Raw genomic sequence first — 26,400 nt, 5'->3', positions numbered from 1 at the left:
GTTGTGTGACCCCACAAAGTACAGAATACAGAGATTTGAAGCATCTTCAAATACTGACATCACTTACCTAGGAGATAGCAGGTGATTCAAAGGAACTACAACTTCGCTGACTCTAACTCAGCCTCACCTCACAAAACAAGGCAAATTTTACTCTAGAATACAGGAAAATTGCCACCTCTCTCTGACAGGCAGTATCTTTGTAGTCCACACCAATCTCAGCCACAGATCACAGAAGAGTTTTCAAGGACCTCAGAGCATACTGGCATACACTTCCTGCTTTTTGGCAGAGCCCTTGCTATCTTGAAAAGCAAGGTATCAGTGATCTGCATGTAAAGCAGAATGGGGCTGAGGAGAAGGAGGGAGAAAGCACTGCAATGCAAAACACATACGCAGAGATTAAATATATATATATATATTTTTTTTTTAGCAAAGTCTTTATTACAGAAATATTCACTCTCTAGACTTTTATATCTGTACATGCATTTCTTCCAGTGGGAAGATGTTGCTAAAAACAGGAAAAAAAAAAAAAATCAAAGAGGAAACCCATCATGGGCCCCTTTTTACTCGCTGCTCAGCATTGGCATCTGTAACCAAACAAGAATCTTACAAGTGAGAACATGTTAGAGAATAGACTTTGTACTGTGAAAGCTAGCAAGCTTTGCTGCTAAGAAGGTGCCTTCTGCTATAGCAAAGGTCAGCTTGAAGGATCTGCATAGGAGGGGATAGGGGTCTCAAAATAGCAAAGCCTTATCAGACCTCCATAAAAAAACAGTTGTCCGTCATATTTACTTTCCCCAGTCGCTGTTGAGTCTCTAGATGAGGACACAGCAGGGACCCACTGCTAGGACCCTGCTCCTCTGCGTGGGCCTTTCTTGCCAGAAGAAAAGTTGAGTGGGTAGTGAAGTCATGCCTTTGAACAGCTAGCTACTAGGGCTGTTCCTACCAACCCCATCCAGCAAGAATAGGACTGACGGTCCTGGGACCGCTTCTGTAAGGCAAAGGTTCCTTCAACCAAGTACCTTGTATCAAGGCTCGGACAAGGACCATCCACTTCTCTCCCAGATTGCTTCCTACTGCCAGGGTAACTAGAATGCAAATACAGCAGCAGGAAATCTGTTGTGCCCAGGCTACCTCTAGGACTGAAGGTTTCTACCCAGCTCCATTGTCTAGGAAGCTGGGGAGGTTCTTCCACACACATTCCTTGCTTTCTTGTGCTCTACACCACTCTTTGCTGCTGGCCAATGGCTGAACGGAGCAAACATCCCTGTCATAAAGTACATAAACCACCCAGCCTGTGCAAGTGCAAAACCAGCTATTTCTCTGCTGCAGTGCTTACACTCAAGACCAGTCACCAGCAGCTTTGGCTCCAGACCACAGTGGAGTCAGATTGGAACAACTGAAAATAAAAGCAGTTTTATCCTTGCACCTAAACTACAAAACCTAAACTGGGCACTGGTAGCAGGGATATCTCCAACATGCAGTGCCTGCAATTAAGTCAGATCCCTCCATACTCGTTACTAAAAACCACTGTTAATATTTTATGTTCATAATGGGGGCAGGGGAAGAATCCAGTTAATCACAACTTTTGTATGAAAGTTGGCAACCCAACGCAATCAACACAGCCAGCCTGGGGCTGAGTCCACACTATGCAGCAGTCTCCGAAGTGCTGAAAAGAGCCACAAAACTAGTGCAGGGATGAAGGAAAAAGAATAGAAAAACATGCAACCATCAGATCCAGAACCCAAGCGACCTATTCCAAAAGCAGGTGAGCACCACAACCAAAATCTGCTAGACCACACTAGTGACAGGTTGACCTGCCTCCCTCCCAGAGGCTTCTTGTCACACTCAAGGGGAAGAGCTCCACTGAAGGCAAGGCTTGACTGACTCCAGATGCAGGAGAAACGATGAAGGTAGAGCTCAGTAGTTCAGATGAGAGTCTAGGCTGGAAGATGCACAGCAGAAGAAGAATTAGGTTAATTGCAAGGCCTGTAAAGCACGACTAGTTACCACCACATCAGTGAAGTAGGTGAGGCTACCAAAGCACTGGCATCTTGACAGCAATTCTGACTCATGGGACAGAAAGTTGGTGTTTCTTTTGGAGGCCAAGGGAAAGATGTGGGAGGAGAACAGGAGGGAGGAGCAGTTATTGTTATTAGGCCCAGTGGGCTGTAGAATTGAGATATGAATAGGATGTGGGGCAGGTGGCAAAAGGTGTCTCATGATGCAGGACAGTTAAGTTCTGCTTCTTGAAGAAGAAATAATCCAGAGGCAGGATGCAGGTAGCCCAACGGCTCTATTGCCAGAAGATCAGGCTGTATTGCAACTCTAATAGTTCTTAGCAGAGTGGTATCAGAAATAGGACATCACAGGAGTAATGGTCAATGGTTGGACAGTCTGGATACGAGGCAGGAATGTTCTGTTTGCTCCTTTCTCAGTGGTGCCGTAGTTTTGGAGTCAACAAACTCAAGACTTGGGCACTTTGGTGTAGTCTTCACTGTGTATGTTCTTGCAGAGTGAAATGGAGAGTATCATCCCCAGCAACTGGAATAAGTAATGAAAAATGGGAAGTCAGTCACCAATCAGATAATAAGGTAGGAAGAAAGAATGGTATGGGGAGAAAAATACAGAGGTGTCCTTTTAATGGTATCACTAAGGTAAACAGAGTTAACCTCCCCCCCAGGATGATAAAAATATGTTGCTGCAAAAAAACCCTAAAACAACAAACAAGCCTTTATGGGCTTTTTAAGGCAAAAGTTGTCATTTCACTAGTGGGATGTGTGTGTGTGTAAAAATACATACATTCTGTACGATACATAATAGCAACAGAAACCATGAGTAGACAGGGCTTACTCCAACCAATGAGAGGAGCAGTTCAAAGCTCAAAGTAGACAATTCAGGAGCAGTATCGACATTAAGCAAGCTGTCCATCACTTAAAAAAAAAAACAACTTTACCTTCATTAAACCATTTGTCTACTACTAAAAGAAAAAAATCCCAATAACTTTGTCTTTGAAAGAGTCCGCATAGAGAAACAGGATATGAATGTGTATCAGGGAATGACTTACCTCTACAACAGCAACACCTGTGCAGACTCCAAGAATGATACCAAGGTTGTCCTTCAACCAATCCTGTACTCCATCCACACAACCCTGTGGAGAAAAGATCATCAGAGGGGAAAGAAGCAAGGAATCTAAGTATCTCAAGACCAGAGATTCATAACACCTCTCTTCTTGTGCATGCACATCTTAAGTCAGTTACATGCTGTGCCAAATTTCACAGCAGCTTTAGCAGAGAAGGGCAAGATCCCTGTCATCCTGTTCACTAAAGTGAAAAACATTCTCCAGAATCATTTCCAGAGTAGCAAAAACAAGATGACTTCAGTGGAAGCTTCATGAACCCCAGACATATTCACTCACCTGCTTGTGAACAGGCCAGTCAGCATATGTTGCAGTACCATTCACCCCGACATCCAGACTACAGAAGCCTGTATTTTCCTCAGCATCCTTGGAACTATTGGAGCAGGAGCAGGGATACGCAGTCAAGCTTCTGTTGATAAGAATGTTATTTTTTTCCCACTCCTCTGCTCCATTCCAGCCACAGCAGGTAAGCTAATAAGCAAAGATAAAGCATAGTGGTCATAACGCTTCACACTGATAGCATATTACACACTCAAACAAGCAGGCAGTGGACGCGGTCGCACACAGAGCGAGAACTTTTCACGATCTGGTTCCTAACTGCAAGGTACCTCCGGAGGCAGCCTTGGCCAGCAGGGCACAGCAGCCAGCCGCCGCACGGTGGCGCGGACATGCCACCGAGCCCCGGCTGCGTGCACCCGCCTGGCTGCTGCTCGGGGCTGGCTGGGAAACACATGAGGAAAGTTTTCCATCCAAAGAGACATTTACATTCCTATGCCCTCACGTGACAGAGCTACAGACGCCGAAAGGGAAAGCACGTCGGGAAGTCCAGCAAAAAACTACGATCTTTTCTGGAAGCCTAGACTACCACACAAGCACTGGGATCCAAAGCAGAGAGATAGTCAGATTTGAGGTGGAAATTTAGGAAAAAATCCCTCTGCTCAGAGAAGAAACGTAGCGTTTCAGTCTGACATATGACAGCGGCAGTAAGAACAGCTGAACACCCACAACAGCATTAGCATTTGGTTTCCAAACAAGTGCTGAAAATCGACCCTCCAGAAGAAACTTCTCATCTCAGAAAGATTGGACTTTAAATCCATGTCTGGTGACAGCACAACTCCTCTACTCCCTTTCAAATGCAAACTGTAGTGTATAAGAGGAACTAGATTCTTAACACTCCCTCCTCCACAGAGCTTTCTTCTTCTATTTCTACATTAAAACAATAGCTAAAGCAGGATCCTTTCTCTGCAGTAAGCCTTCCATTGATTCAGCTGGCAAGGAGTTACAAATACAGCAATAGAACATAAATAGATCACTCCCTCCAATGAAGAGTATTACTGGTCAGTGTAAAGAGCATTTTTCTTGTCTGTTATTACTTGTACTGATAATACATCAGCCCCATGCTGGGCATGTATTTAACTACAACAGCCAGCAGGCTCTCCGGTCCGTGGCTTGGCAGCAAACAGCTATCATGACTCCAGTGTGCTTGAACACTGACCTGGTTACTCAGGCACTGACCCTGATGCTAAAGCAGAAATCACAGGCAGTTGGATGGCTCCCAAGAATGCTCACACTTGCAGAGGAATTATCACAGTAAGCAGGCAACAGACACCAAGCAGCAATGCAGACAGTGCTGCTGAGTTGCCTGGCAATAAGCTAGGGACTTTAACTTGCTGTAGAAGTAGCACGCACTGTGGCTTTCACACAGACTGAGGCATTCTAGAGACACTGCAGACGAGGAGCAGAAGTGTCAGGGTACCATTTGGTAGGCCAGACACACTGCACTATGCAGCAAATACTACCTAGTCCTAAGAGCCACCATATAGAAGAAAATCAGTGTCTTACCTACCACTAGTAGTACTACCTGCTAGTATGCAGGCACCAAACATGACAGACAACTTCATATCTCAGCCGAATCAGTGCACTACAATGTTAACCAACAGTCACCTACACTGAAAATACAGCTTTTTAAAAGACATCTGAGGAATGTAGATGAGACACACTTAAGTCAAGTGGTACAGGAGATGGTTGCAATTCACTACTAAGAAACATGAATAGACTACATGACATCCAACGCTAAGGAGGAGCTTCCGGAAGCTGAGAATATCAAGTAGTGGATGTCAGCAACTGTGACCTGAATATACAGAACTGGAAAGGCGTAACAAGATTGAGGAGCACTGCTAGGCCTCTTGCAATACCTGTTTTCATGTCTTCAGCCTTACTTTATAAACCGTTTGCTGCACTGGCAAAATAGCATGTTTCTTTTCCTTGCTTCAGCTTGTGGCTCACCTGTTTCTGCACGTAGTCCCACGCATCTTGTAAGTTCTTATCTTCACCATTCACAGGGTCATAATCTTCAATCAGTTTTTCAACTATGCGTGACAACTCTCCTTTCAGCTGGCAAATTAAAAAAAGAGCAAAAGTCAGATTAGTCAATTCTTTGTAGCCTCTTCTTGTGGGTAGACTACATAGACAACCCCTCCTTATCAGCTTTAGTCCTGCTGGTCTGCTGCTCTCATAGCAGGGAAAAACAAAGGCTCACCATGGTCATGGACACTGAAGCACTTTGCTTTGCTCTAGTTCCAGTGAATAAGGCTAGAGCAAAGACAAACTGCAGGTGGAGATTACAGGCACTGTAAAAGAAAAATGAAAATGGAATGAGCAGTAGCTTCTGCTTAGCTCTTTTCCAAAAGACCTGAAGGAGAGAGTAACCTGTGCTCAGACTATCATACTCCCACAATACAGCCATTTTTATCTTGCAGCAACAAGATAGAAACAGTAATACGATCATTGAGAAATAAGTATCATCTGATTGGCACATAAGCAGTAAAGAAAAAGGCAACTGGGCAGTGGAAAATCCCTCAGATTGACCTTGAAATAGTTTACTCTGCAGTCTTGTCTATGCTTTGGAGAACAGGCAATAAATATGATTGAGAAGATGAAATGCAAAATGGGTTTACCAAGATAAAATCCCACTTTGATGACCAGATGACATTTCTTGCTGAGAATTTTTTTTCCAGACAGAAGTAGACACACAAAATCTACCCCAGCTTTCAGTGACATGTGGCTTGCTGCTACGTAAGAGGAAAGTTGCTCTGGAGGAAGTGAATTAATTTGAAATCCCCGTTTCCTCCCTCAGTCACCTATTTCAAGCTTACTGAGTGGGTGGGAGACTGCTTCCTGGTTCCTCAGAAGTTGAGGAACCTTCCTGTACTGAATAAGGCATTACGATTGTCACACTGTTGGTAAGAGACTCATTTGACATCCAAAGAAGTTCAAGAATCAGAGCTGAGCAATCATACAGACAGAAAGGGAAGCAGAGTTTTTTTTCTCACAAGATAGCAAAGCTGTGAAGTTGCTGGCAAATAAGTGTACTGAAGACAATTGGAGATCTACCACAGTAAAACTTGGTATGTTTAGTGACAACAACAAAGGCAAGCAAACAATAAAAATAAAAATCAACAGACTGCAGCGGTACAGTATCAGAGAACCAAAACAGATGGTTTAACATGCATCAGGACCAGTACAATAAGAAAGTATACATACACAGTTTCAGTCTTGAATGGAAGCTAAGACAGCAGTTTTGCTACGCAATGCAACAGCTAAGTGCTCCCCATTAAGTCCCTGCTTTGGTACAGAGAAAGGCTATGAACCTGGTGAACAGTGAGAAATAGAACTGAGTAGGGCATGCTGAACAATTGATGTCCACCACAGGTGAGAAAAAGGGGAAGGATCAGTGCAAGTTGAAGGATAACACTGTCCTGTGGACTCACAGTTAATTTCTAAACTTGCACTGAAAGGGAGACTTTGATCTGGGCTACTGCAGTTCATCCCCCAGTACTGCTGAGCCCTCCACCTCTCAGGGAAGGTTTGAGTCACTCCACTGCTGTGTGCAACTGTTTTTTGACATACAGCCTGCGGAAACTCCTGTTTTTCACAGGGCATTGATCTATCTCTCCCCAGACTCCCGGAACTGCTGCTTCTGCATTGAGACAACATGTACTAGACCTGCCTAAACTGCTCACTGACAGTCTTAGAACAAAGCTCAGCTGATCAAATAACCCCTATACACCCATTCCTTGTCCAGAGATTTATACCTCCCTTAATCTTGATGAGAGGCACAAGCTACCACTCAGCAGGCTCCTCAGCCTCCTTCCTCCCTTCTCTCTCTGAAGATCTCCTCAACCAGCCTGTACACAAGGGACAGCTAGTACAGCTGTCACTGTTAGGGACAGACTCCTATCTCAAATGGCTGGAAAGAAGCATCACTAGACAGCTAGTGATAGCACAGAGTTACATCAGCCCTAGCACTGGGATTCTCCCACCCCTGTGTATTACCTTTTTGTCTGTGGTGCTACAGCATACTTCATATCAGTGGAAAAGGTTTTTCTCTTTCAATTAAGCATTGTAAAAGACTGTGGTAAAGCTAAGGACAATCAGCAACAGAAAGCAGTGCCTACTCATTTGCTTGCTATACCAGCTACTTCTTCTAGGAAACTGCAGTATGGCTCACAGCAATCACCTACATCAGGCCAGGCAGATAGGAGCCACATGGTCTTCCTTTTCATGATGCCTAACTCTTCCCCTTTTAATTACTTAGCTTCCCCCTTTTCCTTCCTTTCAAATCAAGGCAGCCTGACCTGGTTCCTACTAATGAGATTGGCCTTAGATGCTGCCATAAGCCTGATCCATTACTGAATCTCTGCATTCCCATCCTCACCCTCTTGCGTACAGGGAGGGAGGCAAGAAGGGACAGGGCTGTCGTCTCACCCAGGGCCCATCTGGCCCATTTGCACTCACGCCAGAAAGAACCAAGGGTCCCTTCTACAAGAATCCCTACCAAAAAGAGCCTCCATTCTCCAATCACACCACAAGCAGACATAGGGCCAGAGTTAGATGTCCCTGATTGCAGCTGCACAGGAAGCTGCATCTCTGCTCTTCCTCTATTATTATGCAAGAATAGGCAAGAAGTCTTACAAACAGCTCTGGTTTCAAAAATGTCATCTAAGGAGGCATCTAAGTGAAAGAAAGCCAAGGTTCTTGGGTGTTTTATGAAGTAATTGGAGAAGGTGGGGATTATTGTACAAACAATGGTACAGATCTAGAAAACACATGCAAAAATAGCTTGCTTAGCTGGCAGCACAGCTCAAGGGGGAGAAAGGCACCTGCAGCTGAATGCCTCTCTGCACTGGCATACAAAGCACAACAAGCTAGAAAGGCATGCTGAACTTTAGCTTTTCCCCTCTTCACCCATTAAGGACTCCTCAGGACTTAAGCTGTGTGGAGCATGGCTGCTCCAAGACACTGATGCCTCTGTCCAGCATCAGAAGGAACAACGTTAGCACCAGAGCCAGAAAGCAGGAGGGCTGTCAATCTCCCTTGCCCATGGGTTTACTGAAGAGTGCAGAAAAGCTGAATGCCAGAGGCAAAGCATACATCACTGCTTCCAGCCATCATCATGGGACAAACCCATGCAGGACTCTTCCACTATCAGACACCACTGGTCATCTATCCTGCCCCTCAGACTCAAGCAGATCCTTCCCCCAACACATTTATTAGATTCTAATCTGCATATTGAAATAGGCCCAAAATACAAGGGCGACCTCACCCCTCAGTCACTCCAGATTCTGAAACTAATGCATACCCTGGAACCTCAGGCACAAATGTTTGCTACAAAGAATAGCTAGAAAGGAGGGTAATTCCTAAGGGACTATCACTCTCCTTTGCTCAAGGCACTCGGAGCCAAGCTGCAGAGAACTGTGTGAACTAGGATGGAGAGACGTCATCCAGGCCCTCCTAGGTCTAAAGCGTTGTGATCTAAAGAGGTGTTAAGTGAAACTTACGATGTTGCTATCCTGCTGTCCTAAAAAACAACAACAAAAACAAACAAACAAAACAAAAACAAACAAACAAAACAAAAAAAAAAAAACACCTCACCCCACCACAAGTTTTCAGTAGGGGAAATGAATGTTCAACATCCTCCTACAGTGGGCAAGCCCTGGGCAGTTCCAGTCCAATGGGGCATTCCTCCAGCCATGCCCACAAGGGAGGCAGAGCTGCAGCCTTCCTGTCAGGCTCAGCACTTATAGTTACACTGACTCTCTCAGTATATTTCCATATGTCAGTGTGGGGAAGGATTCTGATGCTGAAAGCAAACAGATTTCAACAGAAACATAGGCCTTGCTGTAAGGTCAGCGATACAGGCAAGCAAGTGAATCTGTGCAGTATCTACTGATCAAGAAGTGAGCAGGTAGGGAGCAGTACAATAATCTCATCTCCTCTTCTCTAGTAGAGAAATTGAGACTTCAGTAAAAAGAAGCAGAAGAGTATCATCTTGCAGCACTTGATCCAGGATTCTTTCCTCCACTCTTATTATTCCTTGTTTTATATCTAACCAACTTCCTGAAGTCAGAAAGGAAAACAAACATGAAGAACACAATGGGGACTGAATCCTGAGAAGTTTTCAGTCTTCTTCACTGCACTCTGAGCTGCCCTGGGATGGCATACATCAAGTGAAGCAGGGTGACAGGAAGAGTGTCACTGAAGCACAGCCCACAAACCAGCATGTGAGAGGTTTTTGCCAAGACATTCTTGAAATTGTCTTTTTTTTCCCCCTTCAGTTGTTCTGGGCAGGTACTTCAGAGGATCCCTGACACAGAAGGTCTCTGGAAAAGTTTTACCATAAGTTCTGCTCACTGAGAACGGCTGCGTGTGTTCAAACCCCATCTCCCTCTCCGTCATTCTGATGGATCTGTACAGTTATTTCAGCTGCGCTGATTTTGCTGTCTGTGCAAAACTCTTAGCACTTTCAATCTCCCTCCAAACAAAGAATTACAGCTGAAAAACTGGAGTTTCCTACATTGAAGTAACAGCTGGAGGAGAAGTACTAAGAAAGGTACAGAACTTCATGACTTGGGAAGTCATATTTCCCCAGCATCAGGGAAATGCCGATTCTCATACCTCCTCTGCATTAGTCAGAGCTGTTGTGAATCAGCAGCCTGTTTGAAACTCTAACTTCACACATCAGATAATTGGTGTTTCAGTTACTCCTCTACCTTCAGCCAGCCCAGAGAGCAAACTACATTCACACCACACTTGGCAAGGAACCCAGCCAACAGCTGCTCACAGTCACCACAGCCACTTGCATGACGTTCCTATCAGCTCCACCAGGGCAGGCACCTTCCACCTTCCCAACTTCACCACCAACTTCCTCAACCACCTACTTTTGTAAACACCAGCAGAAAGACTGGCTTAGGAGAAGCAAGCACAGCGCTGCAGTGGTATGGATACATGGTTACCCATAACTGATACTAGAAACCTGTGTGCCAAGACAGGAGCCAGAAGGGACAACACAGTTTTGACTTCTTCCCACTACGTAAATGTACCTCTCAGTTGAGGTGGCAATTAGTTAAAAGGTCTAACTGAGCACTGTGCAGGCCAGGAAACCTATAGCCAGGGCAGGATGTTGCAATGCACTGACATAGCTCAGAGAAGTTACTCCCTTCAAATTCTGGAGACTCAAAACTCTAAGAGGCATATGCTGTGAAATTCCATTCCTGACAAGAGAGGCCCACTTCAAATTGTTAAACCACTCGGCTTTAAGCCCCAGTGATAGCACAGGAACTGTCAGATACTAGGGATTGCTCTTAGGGAAGAAAGGCAGCTCTTCCAAGAAGGGCTTTGTATGCAAATTCTTAAGAGTTTAAAGGAAGGAACATAATGACACAGAGTTAAGAAGGTTGGACTGGTAATCTAATACGGCAGCTGTGATGACAGTGTGGTAATTACTGCTATTACTACATTCACAGATAGTAGCCTAGAGCAGGATCAAGAGGAAGCGTGGTCAAAAAGCTTTTCAAGAATTGCTCTTTACTTTTCCCACAACGAGAAATAAAGCCTATATACTAAACAGCTTCCTAATCCTTGGGAAAGAAAGACTACCAAGCAGATACAGGAGAAACAAGCTGTACAGCAGCTACAGTGCTGGTGTGGAAGAAAAGAGAATTCAGTTGTGCTTGCCAATTGTACATCCAAGTTGAAGAGCACTTCTAGGTGTCTTCTATTCCCCTAAGGTAAGCCCAGGAAAAATAAACACAGACAATAAGAAACACTCACTTCTTCTTGCTGGAAATAGATGACCAGTCCTGCAGCCACCTGAGTTATGAGAATCACCATGAGGCAGGTAAAGTACTGGAAACAAAGAGAGAAGACATTACCATTATCAGATTCATAACGTCTGCACATAAGAGCAAAACTTTCAGTGAGACTTCATTTACAGAAAAAGTCACATCTAGCCAACATCTTTGCCTGCAGACAAGCTCAGCTATCAAAAATACTCTTCACAGTGAAAGGCTTAAGTACAAGCCTCTGCAAGTACCAACAGCAGCTACAACTTATTGAGTCAGCGCGCTTCAGTACTTGTCTCATTGGGCTAACAGGAAGAAGACAGTTTATAAGGATCACATGCATGTGTCACTCCAGCCAGGATTCCTCTCCCACCCCCAGCACCGTTATAGTCTGTCCGACCTCAACTGGTTGAACTCTCTCCACCCACAGCAAATGGCTAATCCAGCTAATGCCAAAACAAATGATGTGGCCATAACTGGTTTCCTATATGCACATGCTCTGAATAAGCAGTAGTAGATTAGCAGGTGGAGGTTTACGAAGGTAGTTTTGTGTCATTTAACAGAAAATTTTACATAGATAAACCACCGGTTGCAGCATGCTGACAAGAGAATATAAAGTATGCAGATAAAGAATAAGTTCTGAGTTGACCTAGCAGAAGTACTGTCCCCAAGGAGACCTGAATCTCAGAATACAATCCAAAAGATATTTTGCAGGAGAGGTATCAATGGGTAATCTAAAAGACCGGATGAATTCTCTCACCAGACCCAAGAGACATCGGATTTCATTGACTGCTCCAAGACAGCCCAGGAATCCCATCAGCATGGTGAGAGACCCAACACCGACCAGGATGTATGCGCCAGTCCTCACAGAGGGAGATGACGTCTCTGCAGGGACCAAGAGAAGGAACAAATTAGCTACTGACAAATACGACAACTGCCATCACCATTTGGAGAATTGACTCCATATCCACATAAGTCTGCTATCTTCTACAAGAACAACGCATGGAGGCAGAAGACTGCTTCTGGGTCTTCTGATGAGAGAATACCACTGAAGACAACCTGCAGGTCTGCATTATCTCAAAGCCTAGAGGACTAAAGGTCACTCCAAACAGCTGCACTCATTGCACGCTGTTTCAGTACTCATGTATGACTCCTGCAAATAGATGCTAACTCCAAGATCAAAACAAGGATTGTGCCCAAACATAATGCTATAATAGGATAGAAAGTACCACAGTAATAGCAGGATGGCAAAGTCTGTGGCTGCAACAAATGAGAACAATCCCAAACGCAACAGCTGCAAACACAGAAATGAAAAGAGAGCTGCTTACCTTTGGAAGACCTCAGATAGGCAGGATCTTCAGCAAGAGATCCCTCATCTCACTGCTAACTCCTAAATGAAGTCTGGAAAGGGCTGGATCCTGTATGCGTTGCATACACCTGAGCTTCCCTGGGTTGGCCCTGCCTTCCTAGCAAGTTCTCAATCACTAGTTCAGGACATGACTTAGCATTTCTGCTACATCAAATTAGCTACTTTTGCACATCCTTCTAGCAGCTACCACCCACTGTTGTCTGGAACAACTGCATTCTCTCTATTTTCAACAGCTTTTCATTCAAGTCTAGGTAATGTTAATTCAGACATGCTGGTGCCGTCAGTCCTCTCAACATCTGGTACTTTAAGCAACAGAAGAAAAAAGCCCTTATATCTGAGTTGGTCACAGTACTATTTCTTGCTGAATAGGACTGGAGAAAGGCATGCATTATGGCATAAAATTCAAAGAGTCTGGAAATAGCAACCATTGGTCATTAACAGAAATCTGTAAACCTGTGAGTTGGATAGTGCAGGGGAATGTCCAGTGATTCATGCAATTAATATTTCTAGAGCTCAGCATTCAGTTTCCTAGAAAGAAGTCCCAAGAGACAGGAGAAGTCCCTGAGCTCTTCCAGAAATAGGTTAAAAAGAGAAAATAACTGAGTCCAGGCTAATATTCTTGCTTAGTCAGCTTCTCAGTATAAGAAAAAGCCATTTCCAGCTGCAAAATCCTTCACAGAAGCCAGAGCAGCAGGTAGGCAGAGGCCATGCTCACACCTCTCATCTGCAATACGCCTTATCTCAGAAACGTGGCCCTGCTGGCTGGGCAAGCCCTGCTCTGCTCACTGTCACTCCATGTTTTCCCCTGCGCTGGGCCAGCTGCCAGGCAAGCACAAGAGGCCTCTTGGCAGCGGGCTGCAATGCCCTGCTATGCAGAGCTCCTCCAATGGGTTACTAAAGCAGAGGAAGAGAGGGGCAGGGAGAAAGAGCTGAGACTAGAAACTGCCATGAAGGAAGTAAAATCTTCACACACTTTGTTAGCAGATATTCTGGGTAAAAAAGGAAGAAAAAGAGGCAGACCAAGGGACTTGGTACATTCACAGTGACAGCGACAACCTTAAGCCTGGGGAGTAGCTGCTGCACAGCTGGCACTGATCACATCTCAGACCCTGACAGGTGATGCAAGTAGCCAGGCCCTGGTAAGCCTCTTTTCAGCTCTCTGTATTCAGCGTGTTTCTGCTCATGCTCACACGTTACTTACCACCACCCTTTACTGGGCTTCTTGCCCTTTTAATGGTGCAGTGTTAGCCAGATGCCACAGCACAATAAACAGAGCAGTCTGCAGTGTCTGTGTGTACTGGCCATAGTGGGAGTGTTCTTTCCACCCAGCATATTTCAAAAGCACTGCTAAAAAGCAGTGACTTGGGAGCAGGAATTGGGAGATAAAAGGATCGGTGTAACTGGGAACAGAGCTACAAATGCCATTGCTGTCCATTCCTTGGACAAACAAGATGGGTCTGCAAGCAGTATTTATCTAGCATCCAATTTTCACTACAGCATCTGACACTGGTGACATCAGCAGCAATTCTGGATGTGGTGACAATGAATAACACAACTTGTTAGAAGCCCCCGCTAAGAAAAGGCACAAAGGAAGCAGTTTGTCAGAGCCAAAGCTGTTGTGGCAATACAGCATGCAGTGAGAATAGGATGAAATACTAGTCCTTAGGTTTAAGATGAAGCATGTGGGTTACTGGGTGAAGAGTCAATAGTTTTACACAGTCTGACCCCAGTGTTGCAATTCACGAGACTAGCAGAAACACCATGTCTCAAGGCATGCTCCTTTTCACCCCATTCTTACTAGAGGTCCATCTTGCTATACACCATGTAGTTGGTCAGGCCACAAAGCCTGCTAAAAAGCATTGCTATCCCCAAACTAAACGATCACACAGAGCCTCAGACCAGAGTCAATTAAAAAAGAGAAATATGAAGAAGAAACACGGTCTTACGCAGAACTGAAATGAAGCTGGTTTTGTCAGCCAAAATCCATATTCCAAAACCCAGGATCACAGCACCCAGAATCTGAAAGAACAAGAACAAAACAAATATTTGTATAAACTAATAAGCCAGCTATAAGAGGCAGTAACCCTTATTCATATTTCCAGAGGAAAAACAACTATTCTTTTGCTGTTCCCACCCATCTCCCCCATGGTACTCCTCCCAACATAAACAGGATTAGTATGACTCCAGGAAGAGAGCTTCAGCCAACTGCACAGGAGCCCCAAGTTCTGTTTGGCAGACCTTCACATCATATCGGAGAAAGGTTCAAAATAGTCTGATGAGAAGATACTGCTAGAATCTTGCACAAGGAAGTGCACAGTTTCTCTGAAGATCTGAGGGAGCACAGGAACATCTAGCATGTGATTTAAAAGATTTTTTGAATAGAGAAACCTGACTGTAAGCGATCAGACTGCAAGCCAGCTGCCAAGGATTACATAGCTGTCAGCTGGAACCTTCCCAGGAAGGACATCTTGGGCTTGTCAGGCTCTGCTACGATGTTATGGCTTCAGCCCACAGACACACAAAACCAGTAGCATTCACTTCGCATGCAGGTTCCCATGAGCAAAGGGCTTTTCTTCTTCCAGAGCCAGGCTCAGGCATTTTGTCTTGTGACCCTATGTTACGCCAGAGCACCCTAGCCCCTCAATACTCCAGCCAACACATCTTCCCACCAACTGTTATGAAACATCAGTCACAGCCTGTGCCTCATCAGTTTTATCTAGGGGAAGGATTAGCAGACCAATACATCCCTGTGAGTACTCAGCTGAGTCTAGATCCCAAATCAAGAAGGCCAGAAACATACAGATTTCTCATCTTGTTTTGAAGGAGGAGAGAGAATAAAAAAAAAAAAAGCATATTCTGTTTCAGCCTCTAGGTATTACTGTACATTGAGGTCACTCCAACTCCCAAAATCAGGATCGTAACACCACTATACCACAACGAAGTCACTAGCCAAGAAGTCTGTGAGTCTGCTGGATTTATAAGAAGCCAGAATTTGTGCAATGCAGACAATTCAAAGTTGCAGAGTGGTGAAAACCATTGGTGCAAAGTTCTAAAATACTGTAAAGGAACAAGGGAAGGATAAAGGTAAGTGAAATGCCTGCAAAGGATGTGAGCTGCAGGCAGTAGTTCTTACACCAGCAGGATTTTAGCAGAGGATGAAGCAAGGTACTGAATAAATCAACAGGACTGAAGAGAGATGGCAATTCTGTGCTTCATTATAGAGTGTTCAGATAGATCATGGAAACGTCAAACCACCACCTGAAGCAAGCTGGCAGAGAGCCATATGGCAAGGCATTGTCAACACATTTCCAAAGTTTACAGTGTGTTTCAGCTCCTCACACAAAGATGCCTTTCAGAGCAAAGATAAAATAACACTCTGAAATAAGCTGCTTGCAGGCTTCCTGGCTTGGCAGAGGAATAACTCAGCTCTGGGAGTTAAACTAGAAAGTCACCGAGCAAGTTCCTAATATCTGAAGACCAATGAAGAAAGGCATCTTAGCTGTAGAAAGCATGCTGCTGTTGTTTCTCAGTAAAAAAAAATCCCAACAAGATGATAGTAACAAGAATCTTTGTATCACATCCCAGTGTGCTGCACAGCAGCACTGCATCTGTTGGTCAAACTGGAAATGAAGGCCCCTTGAATATATAACAGCTGGAGGCTCCTAAAAATTCCTCTTAAACTTTGTATTCACAGGAACTGCTGAATTTACAGTTTGAGGCAGTCTCACATTTAAGCCAGTCTTAATAAAATATTTGTCTTGAACAAGGATGCAAACTGGGCTTTGTGTGACATCTCTTTTGGCTCACTGACCCCGAGATGTCACCTCGGTTTTGCTGCCACTGACAAAACACAGAGCTCCTGCTGAGCTGAGTTCCTGGGAAGTTATTTGTTACGAGGTACTCTGACTACCCAAGGCCTGTTTTCACTCGGAGCTTTGTTCTTGTCCACAGCTCATGTGTTTGCCAGGAGCTGCTGCTGAAAACACTAAAAGGGGGAGGGCAGTGAGAAAAGAAACCACAAGGAAAAAACACTGCTCCGTTTACAACCCTATTGTTATATCCTAGCGGGAGGGTATCTCTGTGACTTTCCTCAACATCAGGCACGTGTAAAAAGCCTGCCATCAGCAGAAACTGTTCAAAATCTTCTCTCCAGAGAAGCACGAAGCTCCACAGCAGAACAGATCGGCTTCAAATGCCCCCTTTCCATGGGGCAGCCTTAGGGGAAAGACAGCACCTGTAGCATAGCACAGCCACACAGGAACAGAAAGTGAAGCTGCATTCAGGGACAGACCAGAAAGCAGTATTCCCCTTATCTTGCCTTCTTTCCCACCTCCACCTCCAAGCTTGGCCCTTCCTTTCCCTAACATGCTACACAAAAGGTAACAGTATCAGATGAGCTATTTTCTCGTTGGTATATGGAAAGTAGAAGCCACCTCCTTCAGCAGAGCAATACCCCACACCAGCAGAGCAATACCCGACACTGCCATCATTGGCCCTTTGTTCGCACAACAACACCACAGTATCTAAACTTCACAATAGGATGCATGTGAGAGCGTGCCCCCTCCTAGCCCCCATTTGATAAAAAAAAGAAAGAAAAAAAAAAAAAGAGCTCAGACTGGATTACCTTTTGCTGAGGCACACGCTGGAGAATAACTACCCAGAGGCCTGCTTCTTTTCTCCAGCCAAGCCCTCCCCAGTCTCCCCCTACCTCCCAATTCCTATTCAAACAGGGGACTTGGACTAATTCACCTTGTTAAAAACCAGAGCCAGCCTTTGGGACTGAAACAAAATTAGAGTTGTTCTTTAAAGTCCCGCCTGACCTATTTAGGAGGGCACTGCTGCTACTTGGCAAGTTTTGTACCTTTGCTGCTCAGGGGAAGCTTTGCTGCTGCTCTAGATGTAACAGAGAAAGAAGCTACCACACCTCTCCATCCAGCAAAACCCCATAACTCTGGCCTTCCATTCCCACTGCAGAAAAGTAGATGTGTGCACTGGAGGCAGCAAGTGTGGACCAGGAGCAGAGCACCTCCGTACTTGGAGTCAGCAGCTCTGATGTGCTTCAGCTTCAGGAGTTCCATTCTCTCTTCCAAAATCTGTGTCATTTAATGAACACACTGGGCCAGCATCCAGAAAAAAAATGCTTCCAGCTAATTTTAGTTCCTACCTATTCCGCAGACACCCGCAATACTTACAAGGAACAGGAGATTGAAGAGGAACAGGAAGTACTTGGTGACTTTCAAGCAGCCGGACCCCATCTTCTCTCACTTACAGGATCTACAGGGAAAGCAGAAGAACAATGAGCGGCTGTTAGCATCAGGTCCTCCAGGCAGATTGGATAACACCCTCACCCCATGCAGAGCTCTGCATCACACAGTAGGTCTCATAGAAAGCACACCAGAAGCACGCACTGGACAGACATCCTGAGCTGCCCTTGAGAGCAGCAAGACAGGACAACATAGTCATTACAAATACAGCTGCTGCAAAGACCTCCTGGAGCTGACAGAGCTATCAGATGTTCCAGAAGGGATTTAATCACACATACGCTAATTCCGTCACTATTTGCACAGTTTGTGTTAACAGCATCAGCCACAACACCAACTGTAGCTACTAGTCCAGATGGAGTGAAGTGATGCACTTATCTGAAGAAAGAGCCCACAAGGACAGCTCCCTCCCTCTGAAAACTCTCATCTCTTTGTGACCCCCCAGCAGCTGAGGGAACACTGGGTCAATCTGTAAGGTAGCATGAAATCAAGCTTCTTGTGTGCAACTCTGCACTGGATGGCTAAGCAACGCTTGAGAACCAGCAAGTCTACTGCATACCAGCAAGTTACTCACATACTGCCAATTCTGCTGCAATTGCAAGGCATATAAAATTTCAGCAAGTGCCTATTTCCATAGACAACCTCAGAAGTACAAGGCAGCATGGGATGATGGATTGGGATGCTGCTGTTAGTCTGTTGGTACCAGCCATGCAAGCTGTAGTCCGTGGAGTGGCTAGCAGACGACAGAGAGGAACTACAGTGAGGATCTCTGCCATAAAAAGAACATATCTGACTGTATTTGATCTTAATTACCATGCCTAGAGCCTATGTAACTCCGCATGAGAAAAGATAGGCAAGATTGCTCTCAGCACTGAGAATTCGGAAGCATATCAGCAGTGGTTCCTTATCAGGTCTTTGGATTACAGGACTTCAGGAGTAAATATGTCTGTATAACTGCAAACTACAAGTTCTCACTTGTCTGACAGGAAAGAGCTCAGAAGTTACTGACAAGCCCAGCAGACCATCACTGGGACTGGAGTTCTCCTCCTCCTGGGGAAGAAGAGCAGCTGACTGACACATGGGGACAGCTGGGGAGGAACACATCAAAAGTCAGCTTTTCAGCTTCTCCTTCCTGTCCCTGTGCAGCTACCCTTCCTGCAGAGGGGAATGGAGCTCTTAAGTTCCTTAAAATCTGCTTTGGCAAGCTCCTTGTTTCAGACAGCTCACGCTGCTGTGGTAAGAAGCAGCATTCAGAGGAAGAGCAGGAGGAGCTGAGGCACTAGTCCTGCTGGGAAGAACGAGGCCCAGTGGGAAGCAAGGTCAGCAGCCTGGGTGTACCAAGGGTCACAGGAACCTAGTGCGCTCTTTTGTTTCAATTAAAGGCTTTTGCTTAATCTTATTAAATATTTAGGTTAATTCTGGAGTTAAACTGGTATGCAGGCCTTGTTACAACGGGCTAGTCTGCCACCGAGCAGTGGGCATCCTCCTCTACCATTTAGCCACCCTCCTCAACATTTAGGCAGCCAAGTCCCAAGGCAATGATGGATGCCTGCTGTGGGGGATACAAGAGCTCTTCTACCTTTTGACCTAGCCATACAATAAGCCAGATAGATCTCACACAATTCATCAACCTTCTTACCAGATGCCCCAACCTAGGTGCAATCCCTGTTTCTCCAGTCCAAGGAGCAATTCCCAGTGCTTGCTCCCAGCAGGCAGTAGCCACGTGCTGCTTATCTCTGACTGCCCCCTGCTATTTTGATTAGTTGGGAAAACAGACTTGCTGAGCTATTAGGATCATTACAATAGTTACCTAAGGTAATTACATTGTCAAACAAGCTGAAAAGAGCTGCTGTGGAAGAAGTTGTGCCTGAGGTGACAGAGTAAAAGATCTGCTTCCAGGGCCCTCTATTCCCAGCTGTTTAAGACGTTCTAGTTTTAATATTTTATTAGAAACCAAAAAACTAACTGCACATTATAGCATTACATGTCACTCTTGCCACAGGGAGATACACCTCCTTCATAGCTCCCAGCAATGAAAAAACAATTCAAAGTACAGTTTTCAAGCCAAAAGTAAAACAGGTCTTTAGAGCTTTTCCCTGAGCTTTTAGCATAACTATGGGGTCCACATACTGAAATATAATACGTTTTCCAATTCTCATGTTATCCTTAATAAAACTTTTCTTCTGTTCATTAAATTAATTAAATTCCTCAGGATCCTACCTGCAGTCACAACACAAGCAACACCGTGGAAGTAGCAGCTCGGTGGAAGTCAAGATGGGAAGATAAGTTTGGATGTCTCACAACCAGGCATACCCACAGGCCATGAAATGTGTGAGTTTGTCCATCTGGCTGGGTTGCTGAGCCCAGAAGCAGGCAGGACCCATGACACGCATAGCACAGCCCTTGTTCTTGCTCTTGCCACTGAAGAGCTGACTGCTCGTCTCTGGCAGCTGCCTAACTTTCCAGCCCCAACATCCTGCAGCAACGCGTGCAAAGGTCTAATAAATAAGGCTCTTAACTTTCTAATTCCACTGTTTGTTCACAGTTGTGCATTGTTTTCTCCTTTTCCTCTCCACCCTAATTGCTTTCATCATTCAGGTTCTTTTTACATATTTTCCCCACACCCGTCCTTCACTAAGCAGTCCCACGCGGTCTTTCCAACAATCCCACCCACACGCCTCTGATTTTCCATGTCACCCTCGAGAGTAATGCCAGCTCTGCAGAGCACTTCATAGAAGACCATGCAGTTGATTTCCACAGCAGAGTATCTTCCTGCCTCTCCTTCCCTATTTCTGTGATGATATGCATGGCTATTCATACCTGTCTAGCAGCTCACTACTGCAGTAACATCTCAGTTGCATACATGACCTGGTTAGTATTGGTGTGGCTGAATCCAACTAGCAAGGCTCTGCCCCAGGACCTGGGAGAAGGTATTCCCGGGCTAGGACTTCGGGTTTCCAGCAGGCAAGACATAAGAGGAGCCTCAGCAAGCCACGCAGCACCAGAGATGGCTCCCTACCCCAGCAGCATCTCCAGTTTTCAGGCTCATAGTGATGACAGCAGAGCCGATGTGCAAAGCACAAAGCCAAGGACACGTGCAAGGAGCAGCAGCAGAGGATCATCCTCTTGTTCCACAAGAGTGGCTGTGCTGGGGGCAGGTGCATGCAGAAATTATCACCACATCAGTCGAGATAGGGGAAGGCAAAGTTAATTTTTAATTGCAATTCTGCTGTGTCAAACTAGACTCTGCACTGCCCCCAGCTAGCCAGCACTGCGTGCTTGGTGCTCACTGGAGTTTACGACACTTGGCTCGGGCTGACTGGTACGTGCCTGTGCAGCGCAGCCCTGTGGTGTGAGCACAGCCTGCTGCAGCTGCAGCCCTGCTCATGCAGCTCATACACCTCAGCTGCCAGGATCCTGCACACTACAAATAAGGGGCTCATTTGCTGGTGCGGCAAAAGTGAGAAGCAAGCAGGAATAATTCTAACACAAGCAGAGTAGGCCAGCTTGTTTCCGTGCTTCACTGAAGGAAAAGCTTTGTTCTTCACAGAAACACAGGTGCAGCAGCCACCACTGTCTCAGTTCTGCAGCATATTCAGTGCTCATGGTGCTTTGCATCTTGTGCCTGATGCGGCACCTGAGATCACTGGAAGAAATTGAGTTCCCACTGGCATGCTCAGGTGGCAGAACTTCTCCCCCTAACCCACACAAGTACCTGCGCCAAGACGGGGGACCAATAGGCTGCTGACTGCATGAAGTCACTTACCTGAGCACTAATTGGCCATTCTGAAGTTACATTTTACAGTTACATTTCCAGAATTCCCTATTGCAGAAGCCAGAGAAGCCACAAACTATAGAATTATTTGAGTTGGAAAGGACCTTTAAAGGTCATCTAGTTCAACTCCCCTTCAATGAACAGAGACACCTACAGCTAGATCAGGTTGCTCAGAGTCTGTACCAATCTGACCTTGAATGTCTCCAGGGACGGGGCATCCACCATCTCTCCGGTAAACCAGTTCCAGTGCATCACTGCCCTTATTGTAAATCAGGGCAGAGTTTTGCAGAAGCCAGAGAGGATGAGAGAACACTCACAGAATGGTCATTCGTGCTCCTACAGACATCTGCATGCAGCAGGACCTACAGCAGGGCAGCTCTGAAGGCCATGACCTCCCACGGCATGGGAGGAGCCCTCACCCACAGAGCCCAACTAATGGGAATGTTTGATTTTCCATGCAGGTGAAGAACAAACACTTGGCAATCAGGCAGCCTCATGGTCATCTGGTTGAGAAACTTGACAGCTTGGCACAGTAGTGCCAGATAATGAACAAAGGCAGAGTTGCTGAGCCTCTTCTAACCAAGTACGGCACTGCCCTAAGGCAGAGATCCGGTAACACACAAAGAATACCCAAGGGAGTTCATCTTGTTGACATTACAATTCAAAAGCCTTGGACTTACAGTACACCTGGGACTTACAGCTTGTCTCCAGCAAGCAAACAACCACCGAGCCAATGAAATGCTCAGGTCTGAATTCAATGAGCTTTTCTTCAAGCTCCGCTGAGATAATACCAACTGTGTAGTGACCTTGAGAGCATAAACATGGTCATGTTCGTGGTGCAGACTTTCCAAACAGCATCTCTTGTTGAGTTCCAGCAGAAAGATTGGAGGGACAAGATGGACTTGGAAGGTTAGGACTGCTAATAAGGGTTGCACTCCCAAATAGGTCACTTCTGGGGGAACAGATAAATGTCTGTGGTAGTGCTATAACAAGCTATAGCGTCTAATAAAGTGTCAGGGCAAGTTAGGAAAAAAAAATTAAAAATCTTTGCGTAATATAACCTTTTGAAGCAGAAGACAGTGGGAAGAAAATGGTTATGGGGGGAAAATAAGTTAAGCGGAAGAGTCTTATCAGTTATTACATCTGCTCTACATATAGCTGCTCGCTCCTTAAGTAGAAACCATTGCCCTTAAGCTAGAGGAAATTGCAACAAGGGTTCAACACAAACAGCAGCGTGGCTCCATCAGCCTTTAAAGTGCAGCACAACAGACAGACCGCTCCTGCTTGTTCAGGATATGGGACAGGTATGGTGACACCCTAGCACAAGTGTCTGCCAGTCATCTGCACACCAGAGGCTCAGCTGTGCTTGCTGCCCTGGTGCAAGAGGGGCAGACCAGAGCATGAAGGGACGCCAGTCAATACCACTGACAAGACCAGATTTCTGAGCAATGAGTTTTTATCAGCTTACAGCACTGAAATAGATTTGTTCCCAGTACGCCTGATAAGACATGAAGCTTTTCGGTTTCATTTCTGGAGCAGGCATACTATTAAGTGCAATAATCTGACCAACATATCACCCTGTGGGATGAGAGATTAGAAAGCACCCTGAGGACTCTCTATGGTCACAGAGGTCTTTCAACATGTTTTTCAACAGAAAACCTGTGGTGCATTTTGCAAAACGGAAATATGTATTTTAGAGACATGATTCTGATGTGTGAAAGGAAGTGATCAGATATTTATAAGCCACCGTCACGCTTACAAAGAAACCAACACACATTTTGGTATCACAAAGCAAAGCAGGTTTCACAAGCACCCATGATCCTTTCTGTCTATTTGAAAGAGATGCAACCAGATTTTAAGAACACCTGCACCTCCCACTTCAGTCAGAAAGCCAACATTTAAGTATGGCTTAATTCTCTAAAACTTGGAAACAGAGAAAGTTCTTTGCTATTTTCAGTCTATGCACACATGCTTGCCCAGCACGACAATATTTGCAGGACACTCCATTTCTCCAATTTAAGCAAATCTTTCCATTCAGCAAGACCAAAGATACAAGATTGCCAAAAAAAAGAGAAAAACAAAATCCCAGAATCTGTTCCAGACATCTTTTGGTTCTTCACTTACCAACTTCCCCGACCTCCACAAACAACCTTACCAGAAATGACAGACAGAAGAAAAAAGCCAAAATATTGTTTTTGTTTGTTTTGCTTCTTGATTACCGCTTACTAGATTGCTATGTGGGTAGCAAGCACTGCAGGACTGCAGGTAGGGTCCGGAGGAGTCTCTGCGCTGACTACAAGCATTGCAGGTCACATCACAGTGAATACACACATTTCAGAAAACTGGTCAGGCAGCTCTGTCACTTGACTGCACAGGCTATTTAATGGCTCCAAAACAGAGATCAACTCAGCTTTGGTTCCCCCCGTGTCCCGTCCTACTCCCCCTCCCCCACCCGCTTGGAACTGTTATACTATAAACAACATCTCTGCAACAAACGCCTGCACCAGCTCCCCAGGAAGGAACAAAGCCAAAGGGCCCACCAAACATGTGCCGTTGGCATCAGGCCCACCAGCCTGAAAATCACCATACAAGCACAGTGCAGGCTCCCAAGCTTCTCATGTAACGTACACAGCTTTCCCAGAGGTCAGCAGAGCTCATCTGAGGCTGTGCAACCCCTCCCATTACTGCGTAGCTTAGGAGATACCTTCCTGAGACCTCTGCCGCTCCAACTCAGTGAGGCCACCAGAACTCCAGGCACTTCCGTGGGCGAGGAGAAAACCTTCACCAAAGCTTTTATCTAGCTAAGAGACAGAGATTCCCTGTCCCTGCACTAGGAGCCATCAGTACTGTGACTGATTATATCTTTGCCTCCTCCTACATACGACGCAAGAAGTCAAGGTCAAGGACTTTCTACTGTTAAGTTCCCTTTCAAAACAAACCGGTTCTCAGTTACTTCCATTTTCTCAGATGTTAGAGCAGATAACTACAGCTTGTTTAAACTCAGCACACCCATGCCAAACACATTTCTGAGAATTTACAGGCATCTACCACAACTGGGAACCAAAATTTCCCATTCCCTGTGATTCCTTCCAGGAATTAGCAAGGATGTAGGAAAGGTGCAGAAATTCACTTTACAAATGTGAAGTTTTTTTCTGCTGAGTGGCTTAGCTGGTACTGGAGCAAACACACTCCAACTCTTCCCACTCACAGCCCAGGACTGCAGGCCTCTGCACAGAGCAGTGGATGAGGCTGAGAAAAGCAGGGTACCCCCAGCAGGAAAACAGCTAACCTCAGCTGTGCTCACCCTCTGCCCTCCCCAGCAACAGTGGGCTTTCTAGCAGCCCAGTCCTCAACTGAAGCCAGGGAAGCGTGGGAGGATGTGCATTCCCTCACACTGCAGTCTCCAGAGGAACACGGACACCCTGCCAGGACAACCAACTGCTGCCAAAGAGCTCAGGTCCCATGCTGCTGGACACGACCAGCTCTCCAAAGAGTTGAGGTATCTTCTGGCTCCAGGACTCTCCAAAGACCTTCTCCCCTTAGGGCCCATCCACATGATCTTGAAGTGGCAGAAAGGAAGAACAACAAATAAACACCTAATAAAGCAGAATTCCTCTGGCTCATCCTTCTGAATGGCTGTGAAGCTTCAGAATTAAGTCAGCTTTCTCCAACAAGAGATGAGACGGGTTATTAGTGTAATCATATCACATGCTCTGTATCAGATTCTTTGCTGACAGCAAGGCACTTATCCCAAGAACCCAAGGTTTTAACCCTTCAGCCCCACAGACCAAGCAGAGCTGGAGTACTGCTGCAGGTCCAGCATGACTGGAAAGCAGCACAAGTCTACCGACACAAGGAAGTGTCTCAGTCCACAAAGGGATGCCCCTGTTGGTTTGTTCCCAGAAAGAAGCTCCTTACTATTTATGATGTCAAGAATCTTGTTTTTGCCAAACAGACCATTTGCTAATTGCAGCATCCTCATCATTTACCAGCTGCTTGCATGCCTACAGCTACTGAGCCACCCTGCTGCCATGCTACCGTTTTGGCACTGGTATGTGTGACTGCAGCACAGACCACAGATGGATAGCTTTAACAGTGCCAATCTAACAAGTTAACAGGTACGGCTCAGCCAGGGATCTCCAAAATCAATAGGAAGCATTCACAAGAAAAAAAAAAAGCATCGCCACAGCCTCTGTGCTCACTGCAGCTGCCTGGGGTGAAGCTTTCCTTCTGTTGTGCTGCCTGAGGTCAAACGGATGGGACACCGCAGCTCCTGGGAGTGGCTTGCCTGTGCTTAGATGGCACTGTCATCATGTGGACAGACATTTCACAACATCCTGAGTCTGGGCCGCCCAGCACTACCAGCAGGCATGAATGAAGAGAGAAAAGCAGTACTATTTATAGGCAGCTCAAGTTGGAAGGGCCCTTCTTGGCCCAAACACCTTCAAAACGAGGGTCCAGAGAGGGCAGAGGGCAAGAAAAGCTCTGAAGTACAAGAGTTTAGAGCACAGATGTTTTAAGTGATTCTCTTCTAAACAGAAAAACCCACCTGCAACCACATTTTCCCCTCCCCCTCAGTAACACCTGTGTCACATCTGTGTCACACCTGTGTCACAACAGCCAGACCCCTTGCTGATCCCACCACTGTGGCAGCTCTGAGTCAGTTTCTGGAGTAGCCAGTCCCAGGAAGAGCTGCTGCAACATCTCCAAGAGTATTGTAGCACTGCCTAGCACCT

The 26,400-nt window shown here is 45.7% G+C and overlaps 1 protein-coding gene across 1 annotated transcript; it reads right to left on the bottom strand.

The window, feature by feature from the left end:
• Positions 1 to 995: 995 nt before the first annotated feature.
• CD82 (CD82 molecule) lies at positions 996 to 24,523 on the bottom strand. Its single transcript, XM_003206398.4, has 9 exons — positions 24,369 to 24,523; positions 17,821 to 17,902; positions 14,575 to 14,647; positions 12,020 to 12,144; positions 11,249 to 11,323; positions 5,423 to 5,530; positions 3,416 to 3,607; positions 3,065 to 3,148; positions 996 to 2,541 (listed from the first exon to the last, which is right to left on the bottom strand). The coding sequence occupies exons 2-9, from the start codon at positions 17,881 to 17,883 to the stop codon at positions 2,464 to 2,466; spliced, it is 798 nt and encodes a 265-aa protein (XP_003206446.1). The 5' UTR covers positions 17,884 to 17,902; positions 24,369 to 24,523; the 3' UTR covers positions 996 to 2,463.
• Positions 24,524 to 26,400: the final 1,877 nt, after the last annotated feature.

Source organism: Meleagris gallopavo, chromosome 5 (assembly GCF_000146605.3).
Source record: "Meleagris gallopavo isolate NT-WF06-2002-E0010 breed Aviagen turkey brand Nicholas breeding stock chromosome 5, Turkey_5.1, whole genome shotgun sequence".
NCBI lineage: Eukaryota > Metazoa > Chordata > Aves > Galliformes > Phasianidae > Meleagris > Meleagris gallopavo.
This window is presented reverse-complemented; position numbering and strand designations above follow the sequence as displayed.